The sequence below is a fragment of the Panicum virgatum genome, chromosome 1K (assembly GCF_016808335.1).
Source record: "Panicum virgatum strain AP13 chromosome 1K, P.virgatum_v5, whole genome shotgun sequence".
Classification (NCBI taxonomy): domain Eukaryota; kingdom Viridiplantae; phylum Streptophyta; class Magnoliopsida; order Poales; family Poaceae; genus Panicum; species Panicum virgatum.
This window is the reverse complement of record NC_053136.1, coordinates 55724033-55752026: the sequence shown is the minus strand read 5'-3', so window position 1 is coordinate 55752026 and position 27994 is coordinate 55724033. Positions and strand designations below refer to the sequence as shown.

General features: G+C 44.0%; 2 protein-coding genes and 1 long non-coding RNA gene across 3 annotated transcripts; 1 reads left to right on the top strand and 2 right to left on the bottom strand.

Moving 5' to 3' along the window:
- Nucleotides 1-450: 450 nt before the first annotated feature.
- LOC120646424 (myosin-6-like) lies at nucleotides 451-18440 on the bottom strand. The gene is made up of 39 exons (XM_039922997.1): nucleotides 18109-18440; nucleotides 17382-17510; nucleotides 17077-17220; nucleotides 16814-16959; nucleotides 16501-16657; nucleotides 16347-16405; nucleotides 16091-16250; nucleotides 15853-16002; nucleotides 15629-15765; nucleotides 15402-15548; nucleotides 15180-15281; nucleotides 14376-14433; nucleotides 14179-14280; nucleotides 8698-8735; nucleotides 8465-8591; nucleotides 8195-8365; nucleotides 7975-8106; nucleotides 7779-7888; nucleotides 7617-7677; nucleotides 6654-6831; nucleotides 6340-6545; nucleotides 5259-5378; nucleotides 5059-5157; nucleotides 4522-4734; nucleotides 4169-4308; nucleotides 3930-4044; nucleotides 3799-3837; nucleotides 3625-3708; nucleotides 3385-3555; nucleotides 2855-3010; nucleotides 2587-2772; nucleotides 2330-2464; nucleotides 2188-2258; nucleotides 2002-2101; nucleotides 1872-1928; nucleotides 1538-1594; nucleotides 1291-1371; nucleotides 1047-1129; nucleotides 451-965 (listed from the first exon to the last, which is right to left on the bottom strand). The coding sequence occupies exons 1-39, from the start codon at nucleotides 18109-18111 to the stop codon at nucleotides 851-853; spliced, it is 4539 nt and encodes a 1512-aa protein (XP_039778931.1). The 5' UTR covers nucleotides 18112-18440; the 3' UTR covers nucleotides 451-850.
- LOC120646465 lies at nucleotides 1351-1595 on the top strand. Its single transcript, XR_005664428.1, has 2 exons — nucleotides 1351-1480; nucleotides 1516-1595. It is a non-coding gene; the product is annotated as an uncharacterized LOC120646465 (long non-coding RNA).
- A 5083-nt stretch (nucleotides 18441-23523) lies between the features above and the next one.
- On the bottom strand, nucleotides 23524-27992 carry LOC120646444 (NADH dehydrogenase [ubiquinone] 1 alpha subcomplex subunit 9, mitochondrial-like). The gene is made up of 12 exons (XM_039923012.1): nucleotides 27727-27992; nucleotides 27553-27661; nucleotides 26410-26474; nucleotides 26247-26332; nucleotides 26083-26167; nucleotides 25930-26000; nucleotides 24961-25092; nucleotides 24697-24812; nucleotides 24436-24559; nucleotides 24272-24340; nucleotides 24064-24184; nucleotides 23524-23978 (listed from the first exon to the last, which is right to left on the bottom strand). The coding sequence occupies exons 1-12, from the start codon at nucleotides 27836-27838 to the stop codon at nucleotides 23842-23844; spliced, it is 1227 nt and encodes a 408-aa protein (XP_039778946.1). The 5' UTR covers nucleotides 27839-27992; the 3' UTR covers nucleotides 23524-23841.
- Between the last annotated feature and the right edge of the window lie 2 nt (nucleotides 27993-27994).

Genomic DNA, 27994 nt, shown 5'->3' with positions numbered 1-27994 from the left:
GTCACTCAGGTCATGAACCCTCCTCACACCGTGCAACAACATGCGGACCAGCCACAAGACAAACGACAGTCATCAACATAATACTGCATTTTGTTTATGTGTCTCCTTCCTTTTTTTTCTTGCACTGTCCATCGATTTACAGTATGATGCACACAATCCAATCAATAATAATCGGGGAGAAGCTACTGCTCCTTACCAGTTACCACCCTAGTCTAATCGCGCAACATCTCCGCGGAGCTGAACAAGTCACCGAATAACGCAAAGCAGAATATAGCCGCCGAATAACGCAAAGCAGAATATAGTCGCCGAATAACGCAAAGCAGAATATAGCCGAGAATGCAGCATCTGCTCCGGAGCAACTCAAGCACGTCCACCCACGCACACCACATGAAGAATGGCATTACACTAAGCAGTCACACACGGTTCGGACACAACAAGACACCGACAGTATATATGCCACCAACATAACTGCATTTGGTATACGGCTTTCCTTTCTTTTTCCTTGCACTGTTGATTTACAGTATAATTTACAAAATCTATAGCCGGGGAGAGGCTGCTAACATTGCCCCTCCCCCCCTCCTTACCACCATTGGGTAAAAGATTGATTTGATGTTGCCCTACAAAGAATCATTTGCCCCGCTTCAAAAGATACGGCTTTTTCTAACTGTGAGGGGGGAATCCCATCCCAACCCTAACAAATACCTATATGGATTTTACAAAAAACTAGCTGAAAAGAAAAGATAGCTAAACAACGGCACATATGGGGTAGAAAGGACTGAAAAATTTACAACAAATCAAGAAATGATCTGACAACATATCTAGCAGTATAAAGCTCGAGGCGTCACAAGCCCTAGTCCTGTAAAAACTGGAAGGCAGGGTTCTCGAGTAGCTCCTCGGCTGGTTTCATATCTGAGAAATCCTTCTCTTGCATTGAGTTCGTGATATCATCCACCGAGAACGGGATGCTGCATTGCAGAAAATATGAGTTGAGATTATGATATTATTCAGGATAATGCAGCAGTTGAGTGAAAAGGTACATTTGATACCTTGAATTATCATCCAACAGAAATGAACTGCTTTCAGCATTGTTAGAATCCTCTGTCATTAGCACCCGCATATTACTAAGAACCTGAAAAATTATAGTCAAGTTAGTTTCCTTTTTTTTTTTGCCTTGAATACCATGTAAAAAAAAACGCATCAGGTGGTGAGTGATGAGTATCAGCATATTCCATACAACTAGGAAATTCTGAATTTTTATACAAGGAACTTCTCTTCAGAAAAGGAACTCACATCTGACGAAACACTTTGGGTATTATACTTGTCATCCCAGTATTGTGTACAAATTCTGTAGAGTTGTTGAACGCTCAAGATCTACAAGCATTTACAATAGAACTTGTATTAGAAACAAGATGCCTCCATACTTTGCAAATGAAGTGAAAGGAAGTAGAACATGAAAAATACGAGAGATTCAATAAAGTAGGTTCCAAGAAAAATACGAGAGATTCAATAAAGTAGGTTCCAAGCATTCAGATTTTACCGGACATAGGTCATTGACTATCTCATCATAAGATATTCTGAATTTTTGGAATATAACCTGAAAAGAACATTAAATATGTATTAATACATGCAAGTTTAACTCATAACACAAGACAAGTCAGTTCAAACTAAAGATCAGGCTACAAAAATTGATGTGTTTGTCTTCCATGATAATGGAACTTGATAAATCCAACCAAACATGAGAGCACGACTGAGGCTCTAGGATGCCACAATATTGAATATAGAAGCTGGGTGTCAGAACTATATCCAAGCATCAATGCACAAATCTCAACGTGAACAAATTAGAATGCATAATTTGTTAGAACATGTCATACCAAAAAGCCAACAGCCTGTCTGATATGCTTGAGCTCATCCCATGAAGAAGCTGCATACTGTAACCAGGAAACTTCAGTAATTAATTGATAAACAAAATAAAACTAGCCATTTACACAGCAAGCAGATCACCTCAGTTGTTGCCTTTGCACACCACAACTCAAGCTCAGCAAGACCAGCCTTGACATACTCTCCATTGCTGAAGGAGCAACACTCCCGGCGAAGCAGTAGACTGCAGAACACACAGCAAAACCAGTCACTACTCACTACACTAGTTGCCACATGCATCAAAGTTGAAAAATTGAAAAATATGTTCACCTGTTGAATAGCTGTACATTAATGTACGAGAATATCTGGGTAAAGATTTTCTGAGCTAAAACTGGGGGTACCTGAGGATAAATAAAACACAAGTAAACATCCATCGCACAAGTGAATCATATGGAAACAATGAGAAACATACATAGTTATCTTGCAGTGTCTTCAATAGCTTATCCAAGCTTTCAATAATTTTCTGCCAGTGATTGCTCTGATTCTGAGCTTGACCAGATAATCGTCCAGAAACTCGCAGCATGCTAGCTTTCATTGTTCTTGGGGCCTGATGATGAAAAAGATCAAGAATGGCAAACCATGAATCTTTTTGGATAAAATGTTTAGGACCTAATGCTCAATATGAATTTATCAACAAGCAGTAAACAAACTATAGAGAGGATGTGCTACCTGGATACATAATGAAATCAAAGATGATAATTCCTTTTTAATATTGTCTCGTACAATTCCATATATCTTCTCCACATAGGCAGTTAACTGCTGCTTGAAAAGCAAAGCAGGATATTTGGCCTCAACTTGGCGGACAACATCTGTTGCTTCCGCATGCATATTGGCGAAAGATGCAGAACGCAAGCCCTAGACAAATAGATATATGTCATATTATATATTCCCCAACTCATTGATTCATTTTTCAAGCATGCAAAGGTCGGTAACATACTTGAGCCATCCTGCCAAATAATGATGTCGGCTGAGGAGGTTTCTTTCGTGAAACACTACCAGGAGCACCAGCAGCCTTGAGACTTCTCTGCAGTAGGAACAGTAAGCTAGATGTGTTCGAGAGCCAGTAGGCAAGGTTGTCATTGTCGTCCTCGTTCTGCATCAAACACTAGACTAAGTGAGTGGTGGCAGGATAAAAAAACAAAATAATAAGCTTGCCATTTACAAAACTAGAAAAAAGAACCCCTAAAGAGCATAGCAGCAGGTTCATTTGGATTAGGAAAAGTATGGTGGAGTGCTTTCATGGCTTATATCTTCATTAACAAAAATGTGCTAGATACTAGTGAAATGTCACAGGTGATTTGTGCCCATCAAGACTTTTGCATAATATGTGCAGCTTTTACACATCTTCATTGTTCCATGCCGAGAGTAAATTTTGAACTTTATTGGCAAAGGACGGCTTTTTTTTAAATGGACAATTAGGTACTTTCATATTTCGGTATCTTGACTAAAATCCAAGCTACATATTACCTCAATTGCAGATCCTATTAACTGAATGAGACGGTCAAAAACACTAGTCTTCTCCGCCTCAAAAGATTTCCAATGAAGAAGGCATTTGTACATGGTAAAAGCAGCAATTGGCTTCCCAGCACAATATCCAAGGTTTTTCCCTACACAGTCAATAAGTGCATCCACATTTTCCTACAGAAAGGTAAGCATCAGGTGACCATGTTTAAATAGCAATTTAAACATAAAATTTTGGTAACGTACAAGTTGCCTGTCAGCAGAAGATTTCCTCAGTTTTGGATCACCATTCCCATATTCCTTAATAGCAGGTGGTGCACTTTGTGGTTCCTGAAAAGTTACAATGTTTCTCATGAGATTACGAGTATAAAAGGAAGTTCAAGAGGCAAAAGGTAGGTACTAAGATGGAAAATTTAAAACCTTCTGTTCTTCAACCTCATGATAGCCATTCTCCAAATTCTGCATATCAAAGAGAACAGAACAATTCAGTAAGGAAATAAAGAATTTCAATAGCAAGAACAATCATTTTCCAATCATTCCATTACTTGTACCTTTGGAGCAATCGGAATTGACAAATGTTCAGACATACTCTTGACAGGCGTGTTTAACAGTGCTTGTCTTTGCACTTTCTCATCAGATTCCATGGTGGATATTTTCTCTTGAAGCCTGAAGCAGAATAATAAAATATAAATGTCTTCAACGATCATGGATCTATGCAAACCAAGTGCAACATAAAATATAGGAGAAGTAGCAACTAGCTATGGTGTAACGACTAGGAAAATAGGAAAACCTTAGCATTGCCATGTTCAGGTCAACAATTTTTGTCTCAGCATCCATTGCCTGTTTGAGCCTCTCCTCACTAATTTTGCTTGTTTCTTGATATTTCTTCTCAGTATCATCAATCTTCTTTTCAAGAGAACTGACTAAAGTCTGTAGCATGGCATGCAAGTGTCATAAACAAAGCTAGCAATTATGAGAAAAAAAAATAATGCCGCTGAAAAAGTAAAAGTAAAAGGAGTCTCATAGAAAAATATAACAAAACAATAATTGTTCTTAAATTATGGCAGAAGTACTAAAAGAAATGCAAACGCTTGTCAATGTTGCATAAGTGGGAGGAATCCACATTGTTTTAAGTTCTCTCACCTTTAGTTTGTCATTTTCATCTCTAAGCTTATTCATGAGCTCTGTATCTACAACAGGGACCTCTTTTATGACCGGAGCTATCTCTGCAGCCTTCTTGGCTGCTTCCCTCTCCTGTACTAGTATTTCTTTTGTTTCTTTGTACTGCTGTTGCACCTCCTGCAGTGCAGCTTGCAACTTTGCATTTTCTTGTGATTTAGCTTCCTCAAGATCAGCCTACAACAAGGATGCATTACACACAATATATGGTCTCAAAATGACTCTACAATCTACACATTTTATTGATAAGACAGCCTCCTAACTATACAACTAAGTTGGCTTATTGTATGAGAAATTCTGCAACCAAAATAGTATGGCCTGCACCCTTTTCAGGTAATCTCATCAAAAGGAAACTTGAACAAGTAGTCATTCATCTTTTTAACCTGAACAGGAAGGATAAAAACTGGAGCAAGGAGCATGTAAAACTAGATGGTACTATCTCAGTGGGGGAACATGCTTTAGATTAGATATTCATGGTGATAGTTGCTATAGAAAACTCACTCTCATGCGCTTCTCCAACTGTAACCGCCATGTAAGCTCTTCAACTTGCTTTTCAAGTTTGTTTTTGGCCGCTTGCAAGGCACCAGTTTCCCGGGCAGCCTAATAACATTAATATGGACAAGAATTGGCATGAGAAATATGCATATTCCACATAAATAGCATTGGAAGAACACAAAAGGTGTCAGTGAGCTCGAACTTACCATTTTGAGCTTTCGGAGCTCCTTTCTAGCAACCTTTCCTCTCCAGGCACACTGTGTAGTAATTGCAGCTTTCTTTGTCCTTGAATAATGCAACCTTGCCAAAAATTGGCGGCAGCGACTCTAGGATAAAAATATGAATGATGATAAAGGTCAGGACTGAAAGCAAATATGGCTTAGGAAATAATAGATTGATTATGGAGAGACAAAGCTCGTGTACATATATAGGCAAGGATGACCTAGGGTTTAGGAAACAATACCTAACCGACGGAGATCCTTGCCTAATCCATATCCAGAATACATCCCCTGAAGGGGGAGGCACACGGCCAGGAGGCCGGCGCTGCCTGCTACCCGCGGCCCATAGGGCCTGCCTGCTACCTACTCAGTTGATAAAGGATACCGAGGATCATGACCTATACTAATACGCAGGTTATCTACAAATTTAGTAGCAGTAAAGTTGCCAGGTTTCATCAAGACAGGTATCATGTTTTAAGAAATATTGCGGCACAATCCAACTATATATAAAGTGGGTAAGAAATATTGTGGTTTCTAAGGAGTCAAGTCACCTCATCTATGTAAGGATGGGATTGCATCTCTTTTGATTAAGCAAAAAAATAGATCAAAAGTTCCTACTCCCTCTCTATCCCTGCTCTTGTGGTGTGACCGCTGTTTGTCAGCATGGTCACACTGCTTTGGTTCAGGGTCCATCTAAAGTACGCCCATGACAGTGTGGCTACTCATATTGCTGTCTTCGCACTAACAAAACCATAAATATAATTAAAAATTTCCTATAAACAAATTTTCCCTCTGTCTTACGGTATATAGAAAAAACATTAAAAACCCGATTTCCACATTTTTTTATGGCTTACCTTATCTAGCTTCCTACTGCAGAAAAGATTCAGCCACTAACCAGAACTACTGGCTCGGATATTAAACCAGTAAAGTTAACATTGCATGTTTCAAAATGACCACTGCTATATTCTAAATATATTAATTTTTTTCATAATGATTATTTCCTTCTAGTGGTCCATTGCTTGTAACACCATATGAATATGTAAAGTTTTCCCTTTTTTTGTAATATTACCTGGATAATAATTGCAGCTCTTGTTTGTCTTCTAAAGTGCAACTCTTTACGTGCACACATACCACGCAGTGCTGACTGAATGGTAACTGCTGAAGTAAAAAGCTCTTTGTATGCTTTTCTGGCAGTATGCATACGGTACCAGGTCTGGATCTTGAGTGAAGCAGCTTCTCTCCGCAGGTTGTGGTACTCTCTTCTTGCAAGCTCCCCTACAGAGAGTTAACCAAAGCCACATCAGAGAATCGTCACAAAAAATATTAGTTTCAGATAAATAGATTAACTATTATAACAACTCTGGGAGAACAAAATAATCTCACCGCGACAAACTGTCTGGATTTGTAAAGCTGATCGTCGCAGTGCGATGAAACTCTTCTGTGCCAAAAATGAGCGGACTTTCCTCTGAATCAAGCTAGCTGAACGCCCTAACACTTCATTTCTACGAGCATCAAGTTCAGCCATCTGACCAGCACGAAGGAATACTTTTGTCTTGCCAATCTAAATGGTCATATTTGCAAAAGACATACAGCTTAGTCCACACATCAAAGAGCCTTCATTGTATGGCTGAAAAGATAATATAATAGTAGGCGCCAAAAGAGAACATCCGATCTGAAAGTAATATCTAGTTATATTAACATTTTCCTTTTCTAAATTTTATATACACTTTTGTGGTTCTTGCTGGGTTCCATCTCTAGCCTATTCCCAACTTGCTTGGAAGAAAAGGCTCGATCTTTTTTGTATTAAATATCTTCACTCCACGGCCTACAAAAATATGTATATATCTGTTTGGGATAATCACGCCTTTCTTGCACATAGATTCACAGATCTAGAACTAGAACATATATTATGATATCTAAAGGTGCATGGGTGATAATTTATTTTTAGTTCGCACCATGCCAATAAGCCACTATAATATAAAAAGCAATATAGTTTGCTTGAGGTATAAACCACAGGAAGGTCCATAATGTGAGATTTCAAATAATGCTGTTCCACCACCAGCAGTCAGCATTCAAAATAGAAGTATGTACGGAAGGTCCTATGGCAGGTCCACAAATAAATGTCTACCAGCTCCAAATATCTGACTATCTAAGAGTCCCTTCAAAATCTTTGGGCGCAAACTTCAGCATCATCTAAAGCAGGATCACTAAACAGTCTATAAGGACGCAATATTTTACTTCTAGTCCTAAAAATAAGTACTTCTAGAGTTCAGACACGCTGCAAAAGAGTTTGAAAATTTAGCTTCGTAATCACCAATAATACAGATTTCCATCAACATCCATTACCTGATAACCTTGCAGATCTACCTTCTCTAACAACCTCCTTACAGCACTGACCTCATCAGAACTACAACAGTGACAATTGCCACAGACCAGATCAACAATTAGGCTCAAAAGAAAATAAGAACATGGTAAAATATGTTCTTATTATTCACTAAACATCATTACCTTCCACTCAAAACATCAGGGGCAAGAATACCAAAACGGTCTATGAACTCATAGAATGTTCTTCTGGTTGGATATCCAGCACAGCTAATCCTAATTGCTTCCATAACTCCCTGAAGCAAGCCAATGATAGTACCCAATAATGTAAATAGTGATGTTGGAACTTGGAAGCCAAAAGAAAACTGACACAAAATCTTACTCCGCATCTTAGTTGCTGAAGAACGTTTTGGTTCTCAAAAATTGCAGGCTTCAACAAGTTATTGGGCTTTACACAACGGATGTAGTGTGGCTCAGTTGCACTCAGAGTTTCCAAGAGAGATTGCAATTGTTGCTGCATTTTATATCGTAATTACTAAGAATATTAAGACTTGATCTCTAATGAGATCCCTTTAAAGCATTGAGAGGAAGCCATTTTTCACCTTGAACCTAGAACCAATGGATGAAAACTTGGAAGATTTAGAGGAATCCTCAGATAAAAGAGGGAAAATGCCCGAAACAAATGCACATTTTGAAGCATTCAAGAGAGCCTGATGTTCAGCAACAACATAATCTTTATTCTTGTCCAGAAATAACTCTGTTTGATAAGTGACCTATACAAAAAATATATATATATACAGAGATAATTTTGTCAAGGGTTTAGTTCTGTGGACGATGTTAACAAAAAAAACGCAAAATCAGTTCATACTTACATCTCCTGCATAATGGCATATAGTAAAGTCTGACCGAGATAATTTTGGCTTAGCAAAGCGCTTGTGATTTTTGAAAGTTTGGTACAATTTCTGAGCAAATGTCTCATGTGTCGATCTCGGCAACATACTGTAACACACAAATGTAGACATGTTAAAAGGTATTGGACAGATTAGAGTCCTGTATAGTTGCAAAAAGGCAACTATAAAGAGATATTTTATGACACATCCCATACCAAGCTTCATCTAGAAGGGCAATAATTCCACCAGGTTTCTGCAAAGTTAGGATCGAGTGCTTAGATGGAACATAGCAAAACAATAGAACAACATGACATGACCAGTGTGAAGTTACAAAGTTTAAATACACTGCACATCAGAGAAATTAGCACAAATGTCTATTTGAATTGGGACTTGTTGTGGACACATTCTTTGGGAAGAAATATCAACGCAAGAAGAAGCAAGCGGCGTCCACAACGGATTAGCAAGAGTTTATTTTCCTTCTTATTAGTTTGGCTGTTTTGTCAAGGGTGTTTTAGTTAATTGGCATAGACTATAAATGTAAGAGCCGGCGGCTCATTAGGGTTTAGGCAGAAGATAGTTCCCGCAAGCTCAGAGCCTCCCAGGAGGGCGAGTTGGGTGATTATCGATCTGTTCTTGTGCTCAGGTTTAGACTCAATCCATATTAATCCATAACATCTTGGTATCAATCTAGGGATCTTCCTTGGCCTGGTTTCCATCGTCACCTCCGCCACATCCCGCTTCCCTTGCGAGCCGCGAAAACCCTACCGCCATGGTCGACGGCGCCGATACCGACGTCCCGGTCACGAAAGCGATCCTGGACGAAGTGGTCGATCGCATCGTCAAGATGATCGGCGACAACAGCAAGAAGATGGACGACGACGTGACGTCGCTCCGCCAGGAAGTCGGGCTTCTGTCGACTTCCATCAAGAACGTCCAGACGCAAGTCCTGGCCAGCAAGGGCCGATTCGACGCCGATAGATCGTCGTCATCCGGCGACACCCCGGCCGCGCCGTCGCACAAGCTCCGATTTCCGAAGTTCGACGGATCCGACGATCCCATCACATGGTTGCACAAGGCCGAGCAGTTCTTTCGTGCCTACGGCACGCCGGACCACCTCAAGGTGCCAACGGCATCGTTCTATCTGGAGGCCGCCGCCAGCCAATGGTATTACAGACTCGAGAAGAACCAAGGCGCTCCAACATGGCCGCAGTTCGTCGACGCCATCAACAGGCGTTTCGGGCCGCCGCTTCGCAGTAATCCACTGGGCGAGCTCACACATCTGCGCCGTACATCCACCGTCGATGAATACCAGGAGAAATTCCTTCTCCTCCTGGCACGCTGTGAGGACGTCACGGAGGCCCAACAGATTGCCATCTTCACTGCTGGGTTGCAGCAACCTCTTAGCATTGATGTGGAGCTCCAGAAGCCAGAAACCCTGGAGGACGCCATGGCGCTCGCACGGGCGTACGAGCGCCGCCAAGTTCTAGGAGCCGATGCGACTGCCGGGAACAACCGCACTCCCACGCGTTCGGCTCAACGTCCTCCGGCTTCGACCTTGCGGACGTCCCAGCAACCTGGCACGACGGGATCTACATCAGCAACGCCCGCCGCGCCCGCTAAACCTGCACCCCTGGTGGACAGCCGGTTCAAACGCCTCTCACCTGAGGAGATGGCGCAACGGCGTTTGGAGGGGTTGTGTTTCAACTGCCCGGAGAAGTTTTCCAAGGAGCATGCGAAGCAGTGCACGGGAAAAGGCATCTACTTCCTTGAGCTGGACACCGAGGCACTCGCATCTGAGGACGGTGGCTCGGATGATGAATTGCAGATCTCTGTGGCCGCCATCACGGGTATTCAGTCAAGCGCAACATTGCAGCTGCCCACGGTGGTCTGTGATAAGACCGCCGCTGCGTTGGTCGACTCTGGCTCCACTCACTCATTCATCGACGAGGCCACGGCACGCCGTCTGGGTCTGGTGCCATCGCCCCGGCCTGGTCTCTCTGTCGGTGTAGCAAATGGGGATCGCGTCGCAGCGTCGGGAGTGTGCAAGGCGGTGCGGTTTGTAATTGGTACAGAGGAGTTCGTGGCCGACTTCTTCGTCATTCCACTTGGGGGCATCGACATGGTCCTGGGGTGTGACTGGCTCCGCACTCTCGGTCCCATCCTCTGGGATTTCACCAACCTCACCATGGTGTTCTGGTGGCACGACCGTCGCGTCCGTTGGAGTGGCATACGACCAACGGCTGCCATGGTTACCGCGGGAGCTGACAAGCGCGACTATTTGCTGGCTCTACTCGACGAGTTCGCCGACTTGTTCGCCGAGCCCAAGGGCTTACCGCCGGCGCGTTCGTTTGACCATCGTATTCATCTACTTCCGGGAACACCGCCGGTGGCTGTACGTCCATACCGGTATGCTCAATTGTTGAAGGATGAGATCGAAGCTCAATGTCGGGCAATGTTGGCGCAAGGCATCATCCGTCCAAGTACCTCGGCATTCTCCTCGCCGGTGCTTCTCGTTCGCAAGGGTGACGGTTCCTGGAGGTTTTGTGTAGACTATCGTGCCCTCAACAGCAAAACAGTGCGGGACATGTTTCCCATTCCCATCGTCGAGGAATTGTTGGATGAACTAAAGGGCGCGGTGTTTTTTACTAAGTTGGACTTGCGGAGCGGCTATCACCAAGTCCGGATGCACCCCGATGACGTTGCCAAGACGGCGTTCCGAACACATCATGGGCACTTTGAATTCCTTGTGATGCCGTTCGGTCTCACGAATGCTCCATCTACGTTCCAGGCATTGATGAATGCGGTGCTACAACCTTTTCTTCGCCGGTGCGTTCTCGTGTTTTTTGATGACATTCTCATATTCAGTAAATCTTGGTCAGAACACCTGCAGCATGTGCGCTCGGTTTTCTTGGCGCTTCGGCAGCACGGCCTCGTGTTGAAACGTTCCAAGTGTTCTTTTGGGGAGCAGCGTGTTCAGTATCTCGGCCATGTCATTGCTAATGGAGTGGTCGCCATGGATACAGACAAGATCAGTGCGGTGCAGGCATGGCCACTACCGAGGTCCATCAAGGCACTTCGTGGGTTTCTGGGCTTGACTGGCTATTACCGTCGTTTCATCCACAACTATGGTGTCATTGCATCTCCATTGACGGCTCTTCTCAAGCGCGAGGCTTTTCAGTGGGCAACAGCGGCATTTGAAGCCCTCAAGCATGCCCTGACTACGGCTCCGGTACTTCAACTGCCGGACTTCGAAAAGGCGTTCGTAGTCGATTGCGACGCCTCTGGTTCGGGCTTTGGCGCGGTCCTCCATCAGGGTGAGGGGCCGATCGCATTCTTCAGTCGTCCCGTGGCCCCGCAGCACGCCAAGTTAGCGGCATATGAGCGTGAACTCATCGGGTTGGTTAAGGCCGTACATCACTGGCGACCGTATTTGTGGACGCGGGAGTTCGTGGTGCGCACTGACCATTGCAGCCTTAAGCATCTACTTGATCAACGACTCTCCACCATACCACAACACACTTGGGTGAGCAAATTGTTTGGTTACAGTTTTCAGGTGGAGTATAAACCGGGCAAGATGAACGCAGCGGCTGACGCTTTATCACGCCGTGACGAGCAAGAGATAGCTGTTCGTCTACATTCTATCTCGCGGCCGGAGTTTGAGTTGTTTGAGGAATTCAGGTGCGAGTCTGCATCGTTGCCGGAAGTTTTGGCCAAGCGGCAAGAGATCTCGGCGGGTTCTGCTGGGGAGGGTTGGTCAGAGGTGGATGGCTTCATCCTATATCAAGGGAAGATCTTTCTCCCTGACTCCTCCGCGTTCTGGCCCCAGCTTCTGGACCATGCTCATGGAACGGGTCATGAAGGTGTGCAAAAGACCTTGGTTCGGTTGCGTGCGTCATTTTACAGTCCACGCGCGGCAGCACGTGTTCGTGAGTACATTCGTGGCTGCTTGGTGTGTCAAAGGAACAAGACCGAGCATCTTCATCCAGCCGGTTTGTTGCAGCCGCTGGACGTTCCATCGATGGTGTGGTTTGATATCTCCATGGATTTTGTGGAGGGTTTTCCACGAGTGGGCGGCAAATCAGTGGTGCTGACTGTGGTGGATCGTCTCTCAAAGATGGTGCACTTTGTGCCGTTGGGACATCCGTATACCGCGTTAACGGTGGCTCAAGCGTTCTTCGACAACATTGTGAAGTTGCATGGGTTCCCTTCATCAATTGTGAGTGATCGTGATCCTGTCTTTACAAGTACCCTTTGGTCTGAACTTTTTACTTTGGCTGGTGTCAAGCTTCGTCTTAGCTCTGCATTTCGGCCGCAAACGGATGGGCAGTCAGAGGTTGCTAATAGGGTACTTGGTGTCTACCTGCGCTGTTTGGCTGGGGATCGACCACGCAGTTGGCTCAGGTGGCTTCCTTGGGCTGAATATTGTTTCAACACGTCCTACCAGTCGGCCTTGCGCACCACTCCTTTCCAGGTGGTATATGGCCGTGAACCGCCAACATTGGCATCATATCAGCCCGGGCTGGCAAGAGTTGTTGCCGTGGACAAACAGCTCCAGCATCGTGATGTGTTTCTTGCCGAAATTAAGGAGAGGTTGTTACAAGCTCAAGATTACATGAAGATTTCCCATGACAGGTTGCATCGTGAGGTTGCCTTTGCGGTGGGCGACTGGGTTTGGCTTCGCCTTCATCACAGAACCGCAGTTGGTATTACCGATGGCTCTAAGGGGAAGCTTGCACCACGTTTCTATGGTCCGTTTCAGGTGGTTGAAAAAATTGGATCAGTAGCTTATCGTCTTCGTCTTCCTCCCAAGTCTCGCATTCATGATGTGTTTCATGTGGTTTTTCTGAAGAAGCATACTGGCGACCTTCCAGCTGCTCCTGTCGCCCTACCTCCGATTGCTCATGGTCGTGCTCTTCCGGTTCCAGCCAAGGTGCTTCGTGCAACACCGGCGCATAATTCTTGGAACCTCTTGGTGCAATGGGAAGGTCGTAGTCCAGCTGAAGCAACATGGGAGCCTCTGACAGATTTCAAGGAGAGTTATCCAACTTTCAAGCTCGAGGACGAGCTTTTTGGTCAGGGGGGGGGGAAGTGTTGTGGACACATTCTTTGGGAAGAAATATCAACGCAAGAAGAAGCAAGCGGCGTCCACAACGGATTAGCAAGAGTTTATTTTCCTTCTTATTAGTTTGGCTGTTTTGTCAAGGGTGTTTTAGTTAATTGTCATAGACTATAAATGTAAGAGCCGGCGGCTCATTAGGGTTTAGGCAGAAGATAGTTCCCGCAAGCTCAGAGCCTCCCATGAGGGCGAGTTGGGTGATTATCGATCTGTTCTTGTGCTCAGGTTTAGACTCAATCCATATTAATCCATAACAGGACTATGGATCAAAGCAGTATCAACAACAATATTTGATAGCTAAGCATCGCGCCTTTGCTTTGGTTTCTTCAATAGCATATATGCTCTCATCTGAGCATTTGATGGTGCAGTTGGATCATCCCCATTGGACATGCAAGTTACTAATTTGATTTGATGTATAAGGCAGTTGGGATTCTATTCATTTGCTTCAACAAGGTGATTCAGGATGGCAATCAAGTATCACTAGTTCACCAAATCAGTGCTATTATGATTTATGAAAATAAAAAATATAGAAAAACAGCAAGCAACTATTCAAAACATGATGGCATGCAAAGAAAACTACCTTCTCAATGAGATCAAGAATATCCTGGTTGTCAATGAACTCAATATAACTCCAATTAATTTCTTCTTTGGTGTACTCTTCCTGTTCCATCTTAAAGACATGCTGCAGGAAGTAGAAATACAAAGTTAAAATCGCTTTCAGAAAGAGAAATGGAACTATGACTATGGCACCAACTAAGAAAGGTTCTATAAACTTGCCTGATTGAAGTGTTGTTGCAGCTTTTCATTTGTCAGATTGATACAAAACTGCTCAAAGCTGTAAAGAAAAATAAGCCCCCGGTAAAGAAGCAGTAGCAGAAAAAAAAAGATAAATGACTAAATATTTTATTCAGCACAAATAAAATGTAACCTTAGTCCATTTGTTCATCAGATTAAAAATTATAGGGGGGGGGGAGCCTTAGACATTGTAGTCACAGACTCGGTCTCCATAACCTACTTCGCTACCATTTGCATTCCTAATCATGTCATAACTACCATACAAACATATGTGTCATAGCAGAAGCTGCAGAACTGCTTACATACACTGTGCAAATAATAGCAAAACCAATGGTGCTACTGCAACCTATGTATAAACAGAACAGTAAGTCAAGGCCAAAAAAAAAAGAAGGGAACACCCTTCATTCCACATATGTTGCTTGTTAAAGACTTCTGTACAAGTCAAATTTCTGCCGTGTACTATACAAGAATTTACCCTAAAAATGCTATTTTTTAAAAAATCTGATGCAAAAGAAAAGACCCAGGCAGAATTAGAACAAAGTTAGGAACCACTGTGGTAACTTCCGCTAAAGCTAGTCAGTTCTTCAGAACATGAGACATATGAAAAAGCCTGCTGTGAACGAGGATTCAAGATTTCAACAAAGAGAAACAGCCAAGGATAGCCACCCATCCCTGAAAAAGGAAGTTATGTGGCCAAATGCTCCAGCACTTTACAACTAGCTCGCAGGCTATTGATAATAAAACACCCAACATGCAACCAATCATCAAAGCGTGGCAATTAAAAACCTGTTTGTCTTGAAGCTTTCAAACCCGTAGATATCCAGCACTCCGATCAAGCATTTTGAGTTTGGATCTTGGCCAATAGAGTTGTTGATCTTATTCACAAGCCTAAGATCAAAGGTCATTTGCCATATAAGTGCCAAATGAAACATATGAAAAATAGCCATGAAGCTGCTTTTGAGCAAGAATAGCAGGCAAAGACAGTGCAAAACGTTGAAACAGACTCACCAATCGAACAACCGCGAGTAAACAGTCTTAGCGAGTGCATCTCTACTTCCCTTGGCAGATTCAGGATCCAAAGTTTTTACTATGTTCTCATCGCGAGTCACAATGATGCGTTGACATAGTGAGTCTTCTAGAGCTTTTGCATCACACCTACAACACCAAATTTGGAGTTCTTCTAAACCAAAGTAACCATGTAAAATTTCAAAAAAAAAAAGGCAAAAAAAACATACATGAAGAGCTCAGCAGCTGTCCTCAAATGAAACAGAGATTTTTCATCTTTTGGTTTTGATGAATCTCCATCAACCCCTTCTGCAAACTCAACATTCCCCAGGTGGAGAATAGCAGCAACAACCCGAAAGATTGCTTCCTAAATGAAACACAAGCATGTGGTCAAGGGTAGGCTCCAACTGATTATATAGAGGGAAAAAAGAAGTAAATGCAATCAAATGTGTACCTGCTCTTCAGAACTAATCCCAATAGTATCCATAGCCTTCCTGGTTTCAAGATACTCTTTAGATTCATCTAGGCCTTCAAGCTTGATGCAGTTAGACTGATTAAGGTAGTGAAACGTTTTGGGATCTCCGAGTTTGTATCTCTCACGCTCCTGACATGTGCACAATATGATTACAGGGTATACATTTATTGTAAACATGTCATATTGGAGAAGTGCATGGACAGGCAAGGGGCAGCACCTCAGGAGGGGCAGAACATAGCATGTAGAAACAATGGTAATTTCTCTCTGGATCAGATATTTGACAGACACGGGATCTCTCGAGGAGATAAGTTCTTACGGCAGCTCCTGATATTCTCCCTTTCTGATCAAACTGGATCTCAACAAATTTACCGAAACGACTGAAGTAATAGCAGCAAGAACAAAGCTGGTTGAGTTACAAAAAATAGCTACCAACAATATTAACCAAGATGATCATGTAAAGAAATACCTCTTACCTTGAATTATTGTTTCTGACAGTCTTTGCATTTCCAAATGCTTCAAGAACAGGATTGGACTGTCATACGAATATGATATGTGTTATTCAGTAAAACAAGAACAAAGTGGTCACAGTAATACTTCTTTCGGACTAGGTATCTAAGAAATTATCACCTGAAGCACTTGCTTCTCAACAGTTCGCCCTTCAGATGCGGCCTTCCCACCCATGTAAGCAAGATAGCGCATGATCATTTTTGTGCTTTCTGTTTTACCAGCACCACTTTCTCCACTAACAAGAATCGACTGACTTATTCCTTCATTCAACATCAATCTGCAACAGTAAAGTAATCAAGATATTCTCCTCTCAGTCGAACTCCAAAATCAAAAAAGGAGATAACAAAACAGAATTTCTTCTATGGAAAGTGCTTGTTAAATTATATAAGTACAAACCACCCAAAAACTATCAAATGTATCAGAATGAAGCTACCTATATGCAACATCTGCAACGGCAAAAGGATGGGGACTTAATTCACCAAAATCCGCCCCTTTATATTGCTGCATCATCTGAGTATCGTATAGATGGGGCAGCCTTCGGAAAGGATTTACAGCGATCAAGATATTTCCGGTATATGTCTGGTTTGATAATGGAGAAGTTAGAAACACGTCAGAAAAGCAAAGCTGGCTCAGTTAATAAGTAGCTTCGGAAACTATATTGGAATATATTTAGGCTATACAGTTATTCTAACTTACATAAATTTCATTCATGTCATATCTAGATTTCAAATTCTGAAGAACCCCAGGTTCATGCAGATAGGCAAGCTTTGTCATGTCGTCAACTCCACATGGTGCTTCCTCGGGATCTTTAGCATGGACATTAGTTGCTTTCGCCGTAACCTGAACAGAGGACCAGGTTTGAATTCAGCGTGCATGCCATTTGTAACTTGCAAGTGTTTTGCCTATTTATAGAAGGTTGTCTCAGCTTGGGGTGGCCCTTCTTAGCAGTTTTGTCTTTTACGAGCCTAGGACTAACCCCAAACTTGCCAAAAGCAACATACCGTCTTCTCGTTCGAACATTTGACCGTCACTGTGTCTCCATTGACTTTTATGACCTCCCCATCAATCCAGGCCACATCAGGGTCCTCGACCCAAACTTGGGATCCCACCGCAACGGAAGCTTGTGCCGCCTGCAGGAACACATTGACATTAAACACTAGCTGCATATGTTTGATATGGGAAAAAAAAGTGCTTTGCCGAAGAAAACATAAAATGCCAACCCTCATGCACTCCAGAGTCATCATAGCAGCTCCATATGGAAACTAGAGAAACTAAGTTGAGGCCTTGGCCCATTTTCGTGGCTCGAAAGATAGCAGTGTCCTGAGCCTAATGATCAGAAAGGTAGCAAAGCTCAAGTCAACGCCTGTGGCGCTAGAATTCGTCAGAAATGTCATTCCCATTTCTCGGTCTAGATTTCCATGAGAAGGCTTGAAGCGGGGAGCGGGGGTCCAGTAGGACCCAGATTTTTGTTTGGAAAAATAAACCGCTCTCAGCTCTACAAGCTTAGGGTAGCAGGCGCCCTGATACAATGTGTGCTTGACCATGCACGAACGCGTGGTGCTGGTCCCGGATCTCGCGCTCTCTCTGGAAGCAGGACTGAATCGAGCAGCATGACGCGGCGAACAAAATCCCGCAACTGACCGGAGGGGGAGGGGGAGGGGGAGAGATTTCGAGATGCGATGACTCCCGGAGCAAAGCAGTAATCCAAGCAAGCTAGGGCTCCCTTACCATCACAGCAGACCGGCCCAAGTCCGGACGGATCTCGGCTCCAGCCGGTCCGGAAGAGGGGAGGCGGAAGGCGGCGCCGGCGCCGGCGACGGATGCTACGCCAGAAAGGCTTCCCCTCCGTGGTGGCGGCGCGAATTCGGATCGGCGGACGGCAGCGCGTCCGGCGGCGATGAGGAGGGGCGGGCACCCCTCGCGTTGGACGATGTTTTCCGCTTCGGCGGAGGTAGGAAAGGGAAGGGAGGGAGGGAGGGAGGGGAGGGAACACAGCTGCGCCGAAGGAGACGCTTTTTTTTCTGTCTCCTTTTGCTTCCACTTCTCGTTTACTTGCCGTCGCCAAAATCCTACTGCGCCCGGGTCTACTTTTTTTTTTCGGGTTTCCCTTTTTCTCCATTCTGGCCCGGGGTCGTGCACTCGTGCTGGCTTCACTGCTGGATTTCTTCTTCTTCTCTTCCCTGCTCCCGGGTTTTGTTGCATACGCTGCAAATGGGTTTGGTAAATGATTTTGCAATAACTTTTTCTACAAGGGTAACTTTAGGTGAAGGTGGTCTCACATTGACCAGATCTCAAGCATTGGATGGAACCGAGTTTCAATTGGGGTTCTCAGTGCATCAGTGACTAGTAAAAAAGATATTTTGGGGTTGCAAAGAAATGGTATGGACACTCATCCCAAGGGATGCAAAATGCTACGGTGAGAAAGGCGAGGAAAATGCCACAAGAAGTTGGCTTTTGTTGTCACACGCACGATGAATTTTATAAGCCAAGGTGCTATTTATATCTGTATAACTGAGAGAGTATTTCTGCACAACAATACGCAGTACACGTAGACGTAGTATATTTTATATTTTCGATACGGAATGTAGATGGGCGCGGACGCGCGGTGGGTAGACGGTAGCTGCTGACTTGTCGTGCAACGGAGCCGGCAAAAGGAAAGGAAAGGGAACGAAGGCAAGCAAAGCCGGGTCCGACAGCTTGCATGACTCGACTCCGGTGAGATTTTTTAACGTCCGACGTGGTGCCTGCTGATTGGCCCAACCGAAAACGGAACTAGGCACCGCACCGGTGGACCCCCACCGCGTGTGGGCCCGTGACATCCACCGCCCGCGCCCCAAGGCCGTTTGCTTACCTCAGCCCCCGCGTGGGCCCCACGATGTCGGTGAGCCTTAATCGGTGGCAGTTTATGCCGCTCCAACGTGACTCCGTCTCAGCCACACACCCACACCACACCACACAATGACACAACACGGTATGACAACTCATTCTGGGGGAGGCACGAGGGCACTCTGGGGATTTCCGTGGTGCTTACCTGGTCGGTGGCGCCGCGTTCTTCTTTTCTAAGAGGTCAGCAGCAGCTGCTCGTTGCTCTGTTCTTGGCATGCAGGAGGGTCGCGTGTGCAATGACGGAACTAGGCATCGGCTCGCGACCCTTTTCGCAAACAAAGGCGGTGACGGTGGCAGGTGGTGGCGCCCACGTCGCTTCGTGATCTTGTTGATCGTCCCCAATGATTTGGAACGGAACGGAAACAGCCCCGGTGCGTTGGTGGTGTGTGCTTCCACGGAATAACGAATAGCTACATGCACCCCGTGAAAACGGCTAGCTGTTACATTCATCACCGACTAGGTGATCGAGTTTAATTGACATGTGGCAGGTGGGCTTTCATTGTTGATGATAGTAAGTCTTGCTTCATCGTCAAGAATTTGTGTTTGCATTTGTTTATGCAAATCTTGTTGATGATCTGCAATCTTGCAGAGTAAAATTTTGTGCATGCTTATCTTACATGTAGCTAGACCACACGTGTCATACTATCTGCATCTAGTCAGGAATACTAGTTATTGGAGGATGAGTTTCAATAAGTCATGTGTATTATTAGTGTTACACCAAGGACAAGAAAGAAAGACAGACAGGTGCCTGATTGCACTTTTTTCACTTGGGTTCACCAACTCACGGTTCATGGTGCGTGGCCACCACTTCCTTTTAAATAGCACAGAAGATATGGTTTATGGTCCCATGAATACAGATATTCAGTACCCCAACCCTCAACCCTTTAATAACTATTAGAGATATAAATTCAAACAAAATTCACGTTAACAATTCCTTGTTGGAAAGAAATAAAAAAAACCAAAGCATTTAGACCGACTCTAGCATTGTTGAATAATTAGTAGTATCTCTTAGCATGTTTATCAGGTCTACGTGTGTTCCATGTGGAGAAAAGAGAAGGGAAAACACAATTAAGCCATCTTTTATTCCCACACTAGTCAAGATCGCTCAGAAAATGAGGTTGCGAGAGAACCAAAACCTGATCGTCAGTGCGACTCTTCTTCACTTGTCAGCACCTTCTATGTATGTGCAGCCATCAATTATATACAATAATAAGGGATAATCTTGGAGATAGTCTATTAAAGAAATTAGCTCTAGTGATATGACATATATGCCTTAGAGCTAGAGCTATGTTTTAAATCTTGGAGGTGGCCTTACGGTACAACTTCAATCAATGACCCGGAGCCAGGCGTCTTTTTAGCTCCTATATGGTTCGATGCCTAACGAGGTGGGTGGGCTGGCATTTGCGGAGCTAGGCCATTTTTTAACAATATGATGAATCTTCCTCTTATCGTCCAACAGTATATTGGAGTGTACTTCCTCCATCGCAAAAAGAATGCAACTTCCATTTTTGAGAAGTCAAACAATTTTAATTTGATCAAATTTATAGAAAATATTAACGTTTATGTCTACAAATAGATTTAGAATAAAAATATATCACATGATTAATCTATGATAATTATTTTATAATTATATAAATATTAGTACTACTTTTATATAAATTTGATCAAATTTAAAATTCTTTAACTTCTCAGGAAGTGAGAATTGGTTTCTTTCAGAACGGTATATTTCCTGTTCTTGTGCCGCATGATATGATAGCTCAAGAGTGGTGTCATACCTACCACGTTTGGCTGGTAGGAATCAGTTGAACTCCACGCCCTCCCCATTCTGTTTACGCACCGGTACTCCGTATTGTTTACTGCTACCGTCAACCGGATAAGTTACGGGGAGCGATAGTTACGGCCATTCATTCACTCATGTAAAAAGTGTGAATTAAATACGTCTCGTTCCATGTGATGACTAACCGTATCGTACGATCTTTTTAATTATATTTATGATCGTGTCTTAATTTTGCTTCACAAAGCATCTCGAAAATTTTAAAGGAAAAAAAAGGAATGTTGAGACCCCAAACCTTGGGTCCGTATCACTCTACACAAACGTACTCGTCGTGTGCTCTTTCTCTTTCAGGGAAAGTGAAGAGAGAAGTTTTGCATCTGCAGCTGATGAGAAGAAGAACATTGCATCATGGATACCTTCTTTCTTCTATACGGTTAAGCTGACGAAGCCGTTGAACAGAAAAAAAAAAAGAGAGGCTGACGAAGCCGGGCAGTGCAAGTGAATGGAAGTGATGAAAAGCGAGCTTAAAAGTGAGTGTAGTACTTGCTCCACAGAGAAGCATATCGTATCACTGCGAAAAGGGAACCTGTGTGAATTAACAATGCGGCAGGGTACAGGAGCACCAGGATCACTAGATCAGATAGATGTACTCGTGCAGAAGAAAACTAAAAATAAAATAAAGGGAGGAGGGCATGAGGAGCAAGTAAACGCGTTGGGGGAAGAAAAGGGTCAAATCCTCCCATCAATGGCTTGTCTCTTCTCCGCAGGATCTGCATGCCAAGGAACCCAAGGAAAAGGAAAACAATCGCCACAAGCTAGAACTAGAATACACCAAATCAAAAAAATCAGGGCATCAAGCCATGCGGCTGCCTTTTGTCTCAAGGCATCACGATTGAAAAAAAAAATGATGGCGAGGCTCGATCGATCTGCACCTCTGCAGGGCTTGTCTCCCCTCGATCTGCATGCGTTTGTCCGCTAACGATGCGGCTACACAGTAGCCTAGCCCGGCGCAAGTAGTGCTTTGAAACAGCGGTTGCCATTTTTTATTTTTCTGCTCGCTGATCGTGTAAAGGTAGAACAAAGGAAAATGATTGGATCCTTTTTTCTCTGTAAAAAAATTAAAGCAGGAAATTTTCACTCGAGAAAAAAGAGGAAAATGCACACGGTTTTCGTGGATGGACTAATTTTGCCCAGATCATCAAAATTCAAACAAAATGGCGATGAACGAACAGATGCAATCAGCTATCAAAATTCAAACAAAATGTAGTACTAGTAGTACTTAATAATCCAGATGGCTGATTGATGTCTCGCCAGTTGTAATCAAGAATTACACCCTGGGCGTGAATAAATAAACCCGTTCAGTTGAATGAACTCCCTGAATCATGCTCGGCACTTTGACAAATGAACTAGATGCTAGATAACCTAACAACCAAGTTGGTATGAGCTAGTAGTGCCCTGGTCGTAGGGTACAACGAACACACCGTCGATGACTAACTAATACTAAAGAGCATGGTTTATACTAGAAATTAAAGAACAACGGGGTGCACCAGCACCACGTACCATGCCACCGTGCGCCTTTAACTTGAGATGTGTCCCGACCTGCAACATCGTATGCCCTGCACCCTGTACTGTACTCGAGTAAACAAACACCGCTAGCCATGCTCATGAATTTATTTGATGCTCCTGCACGTGAGCTCCATACTACAGCACAGCACGCACGTAGGGCGGTAGGAGTACTTACAATATCAGCAGAGTTTGTTTGTTGCCGCATCAGGAACTCCGATCCAGCGAAAGTACAAGCTCGGCGTGCGCTGCGGCCTAACCAGCGGCTAGATAAAAAGGTGAGGCTGTCACCGAATTCAGTAGGCATGCATGATGGCTCCGGAATTCAGAGAGACGATCGCGGCGATGGATGCGTGCTGCTGGCTGGCCCATGTTATTACAGTAAGTAGTTGTCTTGCTCCAAACGGGTGGTGTGGTGGCACATCCATCTCATGTGATGTGAGAGCACCACTCCACTGGGCGTGCTAGGCCCCATCTCACCATCTGGAACTCGGCACAGCAACAGCATGTTGCCATGTCCATTTCAATAATCACAATCATCCAGGACGAAGCGGGCCAGCAAGAAATGCAAACTCCAACCCTAGTTGCTCACGGAGACCTCAATTCAGAGAATCCGCAACAGATTGGCAGTGTTGCAGGTTTTGTCAGAGTCAGCTCTGCTTGCTGGGAGACAGTCCAGACCAGATTTTGCAGTGCTGCTGGTTTTTCGTCAACGCACGCAGCGCACCATCAATCTCAACACAAACACTAGCGGCGAATCTGCCGGGGGCCTGGGCGCCATCGAGGACGACGACGACGAGCCCCATATCAGCAATGGCAGGGTCTTCCCCAACAAACTCGGCTACTACACTCGACGCGAACGCTCCCAGCAAAAATATTCCACGCGCTGACAAAAGAAAACACTTGGAAAGAATTGGCCATGCATTTAGAATCAAGGATTATATTATTATGCTCTGAAATCTCCTCCCACAATCGTGTCATCGTTGGAACGGTTCCTCTCTTCACTTTGCATCCAGCTCAAAAATTTTGACAACAGAAAACATCTGAGCGTTCTTCTTATTGATGTAAAAACAGACAAGGAGCAGGAGCCATGCATGGAATTTTGGTCCAGCCCCCGGGTGAGGCAGCCGGCGGGAGCAGCTGCACGCGGCGGCGACAGATGGCCGGACAAAAAACACAACAATGCATCTGCAACTAAATGATTATAAATCTACAGTGTCTTCAGGGACGGGAGGAGGCTACATCTCGGAGCTCCTCATCTTCTCGCTCACGGTTGAACCGAAAGCAGGCCCGCCCTTCCGGTAAGACACGAGGTACTCCACAGGGTACCCCTTCAGCTTCTGAGGCATGATGCCCAGATCCTCGAAAGTGAGAGCTGCAAGATGTGTTGGAACAGTATGAGCAGGATGCAGTGAGTAAAGTAAAATTGGATGCTACTTCGCTTTAAATGAGATCCTCACCATCTTCAGACACGAGGTTGTCCACAGAGAATGCATTGATCTGATCTAGGTTGAAAATAGAAGGGGTTGGCAGGGGAAATGGTACTTTGTTTAGCAACATTTCCCTTGGAGAAGCAATAGCCTGCATTTCAGAACTATACAAGTCAACAAGGGAGTCTAAATAATGCCCAGTTTTCTGGACAACACGTGCTGGTAATTAAATTCATACCCTTGCAACAGGAAGCGGAACATTGACATATCGTGGCCATTCACGGATTGTCTCGTACATAAGCTCAGCCTGTTACACCCAATCAGTCACATTTCTTTTTTCCTTCTCAAATGCAAATTTAAAATTTTATTCATCAGCGCAACGAAGATTGCAATAATAATTACCAGCTCATGGACAGTGTAAATCTCAGGTCCCCCGAGCTCATATATCTTTCCCATGCTAGTACCATCATCCTTGAGGGAGTTGACAATAGCAGCAGCAACATCAATCACATAAACAGGCTGAATCCTGCAAAAAAGGTAGCATCCATGTAATTTACCTGCTGGTAAAGAACCTCTAAAATGTACAAGAATAGAATATTTCATTCTGTAAACTATTTTTCAGGTCAGACATTATGAGAACAGGCAACGGGTAAACTCAATTACTTGGCAGTTCCACCGCCAACAAGCGGGAGGAAACCCCAATTCTTCGCAAATTGTGCCCATCTGTTCAAAATTCGATCTTCTGTGCCAATCATGGTTGCAGGCCTCATGATTGTAGCCTGTTGATTTATAGAAACAAAATTTCAGTTAAACTCATTGCTTATAGAAACAGAAATATTATTTAATATTGACATTGGCCTTTGGCTGGTTCTGAAACAAGAGCTATCATCTTCTGCTGTGTGACTAAAGTCGAGAACAGGTGAACACCTCAGGAAATTCTTTCAAGATCGATTCCTCTCCTGCAGCTTTTGTCCTCAACATTCTAGATTCAGAAGAGGGTGATGCCCCTAGGCAAGAAACCTGGATAAATCTCATGATACCCCCATGCTCCTTAGCAATCTGTGTAGAATCCAGAGCATCAGGTTACTAGCCAGGCAACAGAGTCTTAACATAAGTTCAGTTCTCATATTGCAAACAAAAGTATCATAAATGATAGGACAATTCCAATTGTTTAGGCAACATGCATAGTTAGTTAGTGGCTTCAAGAAATTATGTAGTCAGGATATTCTTCAGAGCAAAACTCTTGCACATGTAGCGGTTAGATTCCACACCAGAACCTGCCTATATGGCCCTAAACTAACAGTCCAACAAGGCAATGGCTCAGTGCGAGGAGAGATACATTCTTCACTTTCAAAAGGAGCAAAGGGCATTACACAAGAAGTAAAGCAACATCCTCTACACTATACCAAGAAGTTAAGCTATAAATTTTTACAGCAAGGAAGATAATAAGAGATATACGAACTGATATTAGCAAAAAGGCCAGCTACAATTACCCTGTCAGAAACTGACAATAGAAAGCTAACATATCTTTGATTTGGCATGGATCATGCTAGATCTGGAAGCAACCTTACCTAAGTTAACTAAGCAGGTACAATTGGAAATCAATAACCATGGGTTATGAAACCTGCCAGGTGCCAACCTTTTAGCAATATGCAAAATAATGCGATCGGCTGCCTTCTGAGTTCTGACGTGATCTGCGTGTGTGAGCCAGAGCCAGAAGGCTCACTACTAAAGTTTTTCACTACAGCTGGGCACCAAATCCTAGTTTTCAGCATCCCTTGCAGAAAACAGCCTATATAGTTTTTCTTTCCCCCAAAAAATATTTCTAGAAAAAAATAGGCAACATGTTTAGAGAGCTGCAACAGGAAGTAAAATGGAAGTGTATACAGGGCATACCATAGCAAGTTGTTCAGCCATATGATGGTTTACTTCTTCGAAGCTGTAGTTTCTTGTTTCATACTCTCGTCCTGTTGACATGGAGTTAACAAAGTCAGAATAAGATTTGATCATGAAAAGATGAATACAATATGCATCTCAAGTAAAACAAACCTATAAGGTTAACAACCACATTTGACTTGGCCATAACAGCCTTAATAGAATCAACATCTCTTGGATGGTATTTCATCGGCACAATCTGCCATAAGTTAAAATGATAAAAAATAAATATATAGAAAAATGAGTTAATTGCTGAAGGTGCTTATTTAATATTTTACCTGACCCAAGTCACCCATAATCTTCAGGTGCCGGTGACAATCCTCAGAACCTCGGAATGGGACAAGCACTTGAGATCCCATCTTGGCTGGATAAAATTCAATGTTTGAGTAACCCCTCAATTTATAACTCAATTTATATAGCATCATAGTCTTATCATCTCACCAAGCTGTTGCACAAGATAACGCCCAAGAAACCCAGTAGCTCCGAACACCGTTGCTACAATCCCACTGTAAAAGGCCAAAATAACATCTGCTCAGTATAAACAAATATTAGGTACATGATCAAGGCAGCTTCAAACTATAACTGAAAAACTCTGGCGTTCGCCTGCAGATATGACAGATGCAGTGGAGTAATCGTGCTGGAACAAATTATATCAGCACATCGCAAATACGTACTCTAACCTGAATCCACAATTCAAGACCTTACTGCATTGCAGTGCACAAGATGAATGTTACTGTAGCATTGCAGTGCACAAGATGAATGTTACTGTAGCATTGCAAAATATGAAAAGTAGCCCAGACTATATTGCAACTGTTCAGATTATGTGCGACACCAAACGAAGCAATGTTAAGGTCCACTAAAATTTCCAAAACTTCAAAAGCTACATGGATCAATGCATATACATGGTTAGTCTCACACATGCTTATAGAGGTTGGCAGTATAACAAACAAGCTATGTTCACAGATTAACATAAGTATCCACCTGTCGGTGAGACAGCGCAAGCAGAGCACTCGAAAATCGAAATGCGAAAGGGGTTTGCTACTTTGGCGCATGAAGTAGACCAAGAAGCTAAAGCCATAATTTTTCTGTAGCCAAACATTCGCGAAGAAAACATCAACAAAAAAAGCATAACGAATCTGCATGTAGCACTCCTAAGACTGTCTCAAGTTTAATATATGTCACGCCACAAGCTTTGGCAACTCTAACAATGAGCAAAACTGCACTTCAAAATTTTCCAGGTTACACATCATAAACTCCTCACTATGTTTCATAGCAGGCAAAGTTAATGGGACGCACGTTTCAAACAACAGCTACTACACTGATCAATCAATTAACTAAATTTTGATGCACGCATTGCCAAGTGTGATAGTATGAACTACATGATCTGACGATATGAGCATCAGAAAGGTCATGTCTAGGCACCCCATCAATGTTTGGCAGTTCAAACAGATCACGACATTAGCTCAATCTCACTCACAATAGACTAAATCGCTATGAAGGACAGACCCGGATACACTGCCGCAACACCTGTGGCCATTCAATTGAAGAACAATCAATTGAGAAAAAAAGGAGATAATTCTTCACCTGACAGAAGACCTCCCTCCGGTGCCCTTGCGGACGAGATGCCCCGAGCCATTGACCGCCGGCGCCCTCGCGGACGACATGTACCTCGCGCCATCCGCTCCACACAACCCTGGAAGGAAATTGCCTCTAAGATCTACCCGGCGGGGCACGCGTGCCGAGGGAAATGGTAGCTACCTTGGGGAGTGAGCCCCGGCAGGGAGGCGGATCTGAAGGCAGCGATGGCGGCCGTGGTGGAAGGGGAGAGGTGGTGGTCGAGGAGGTGACGCCTCCACGCCGCCGACTGCATCGTCGCTGTCCTTGTCGCCGGTGGGCGGTGGTGGTGGTCGGCGGAGGAGGCGACGGGGGTGCCAAGTGGTGGTGGCGACGACGACGACGGGCACGGCGAGAGAGAGAGAAAGGAAGGTAGGGTTGGGGGGCCTTGGGGGGTTGTCCGGACCTGCCA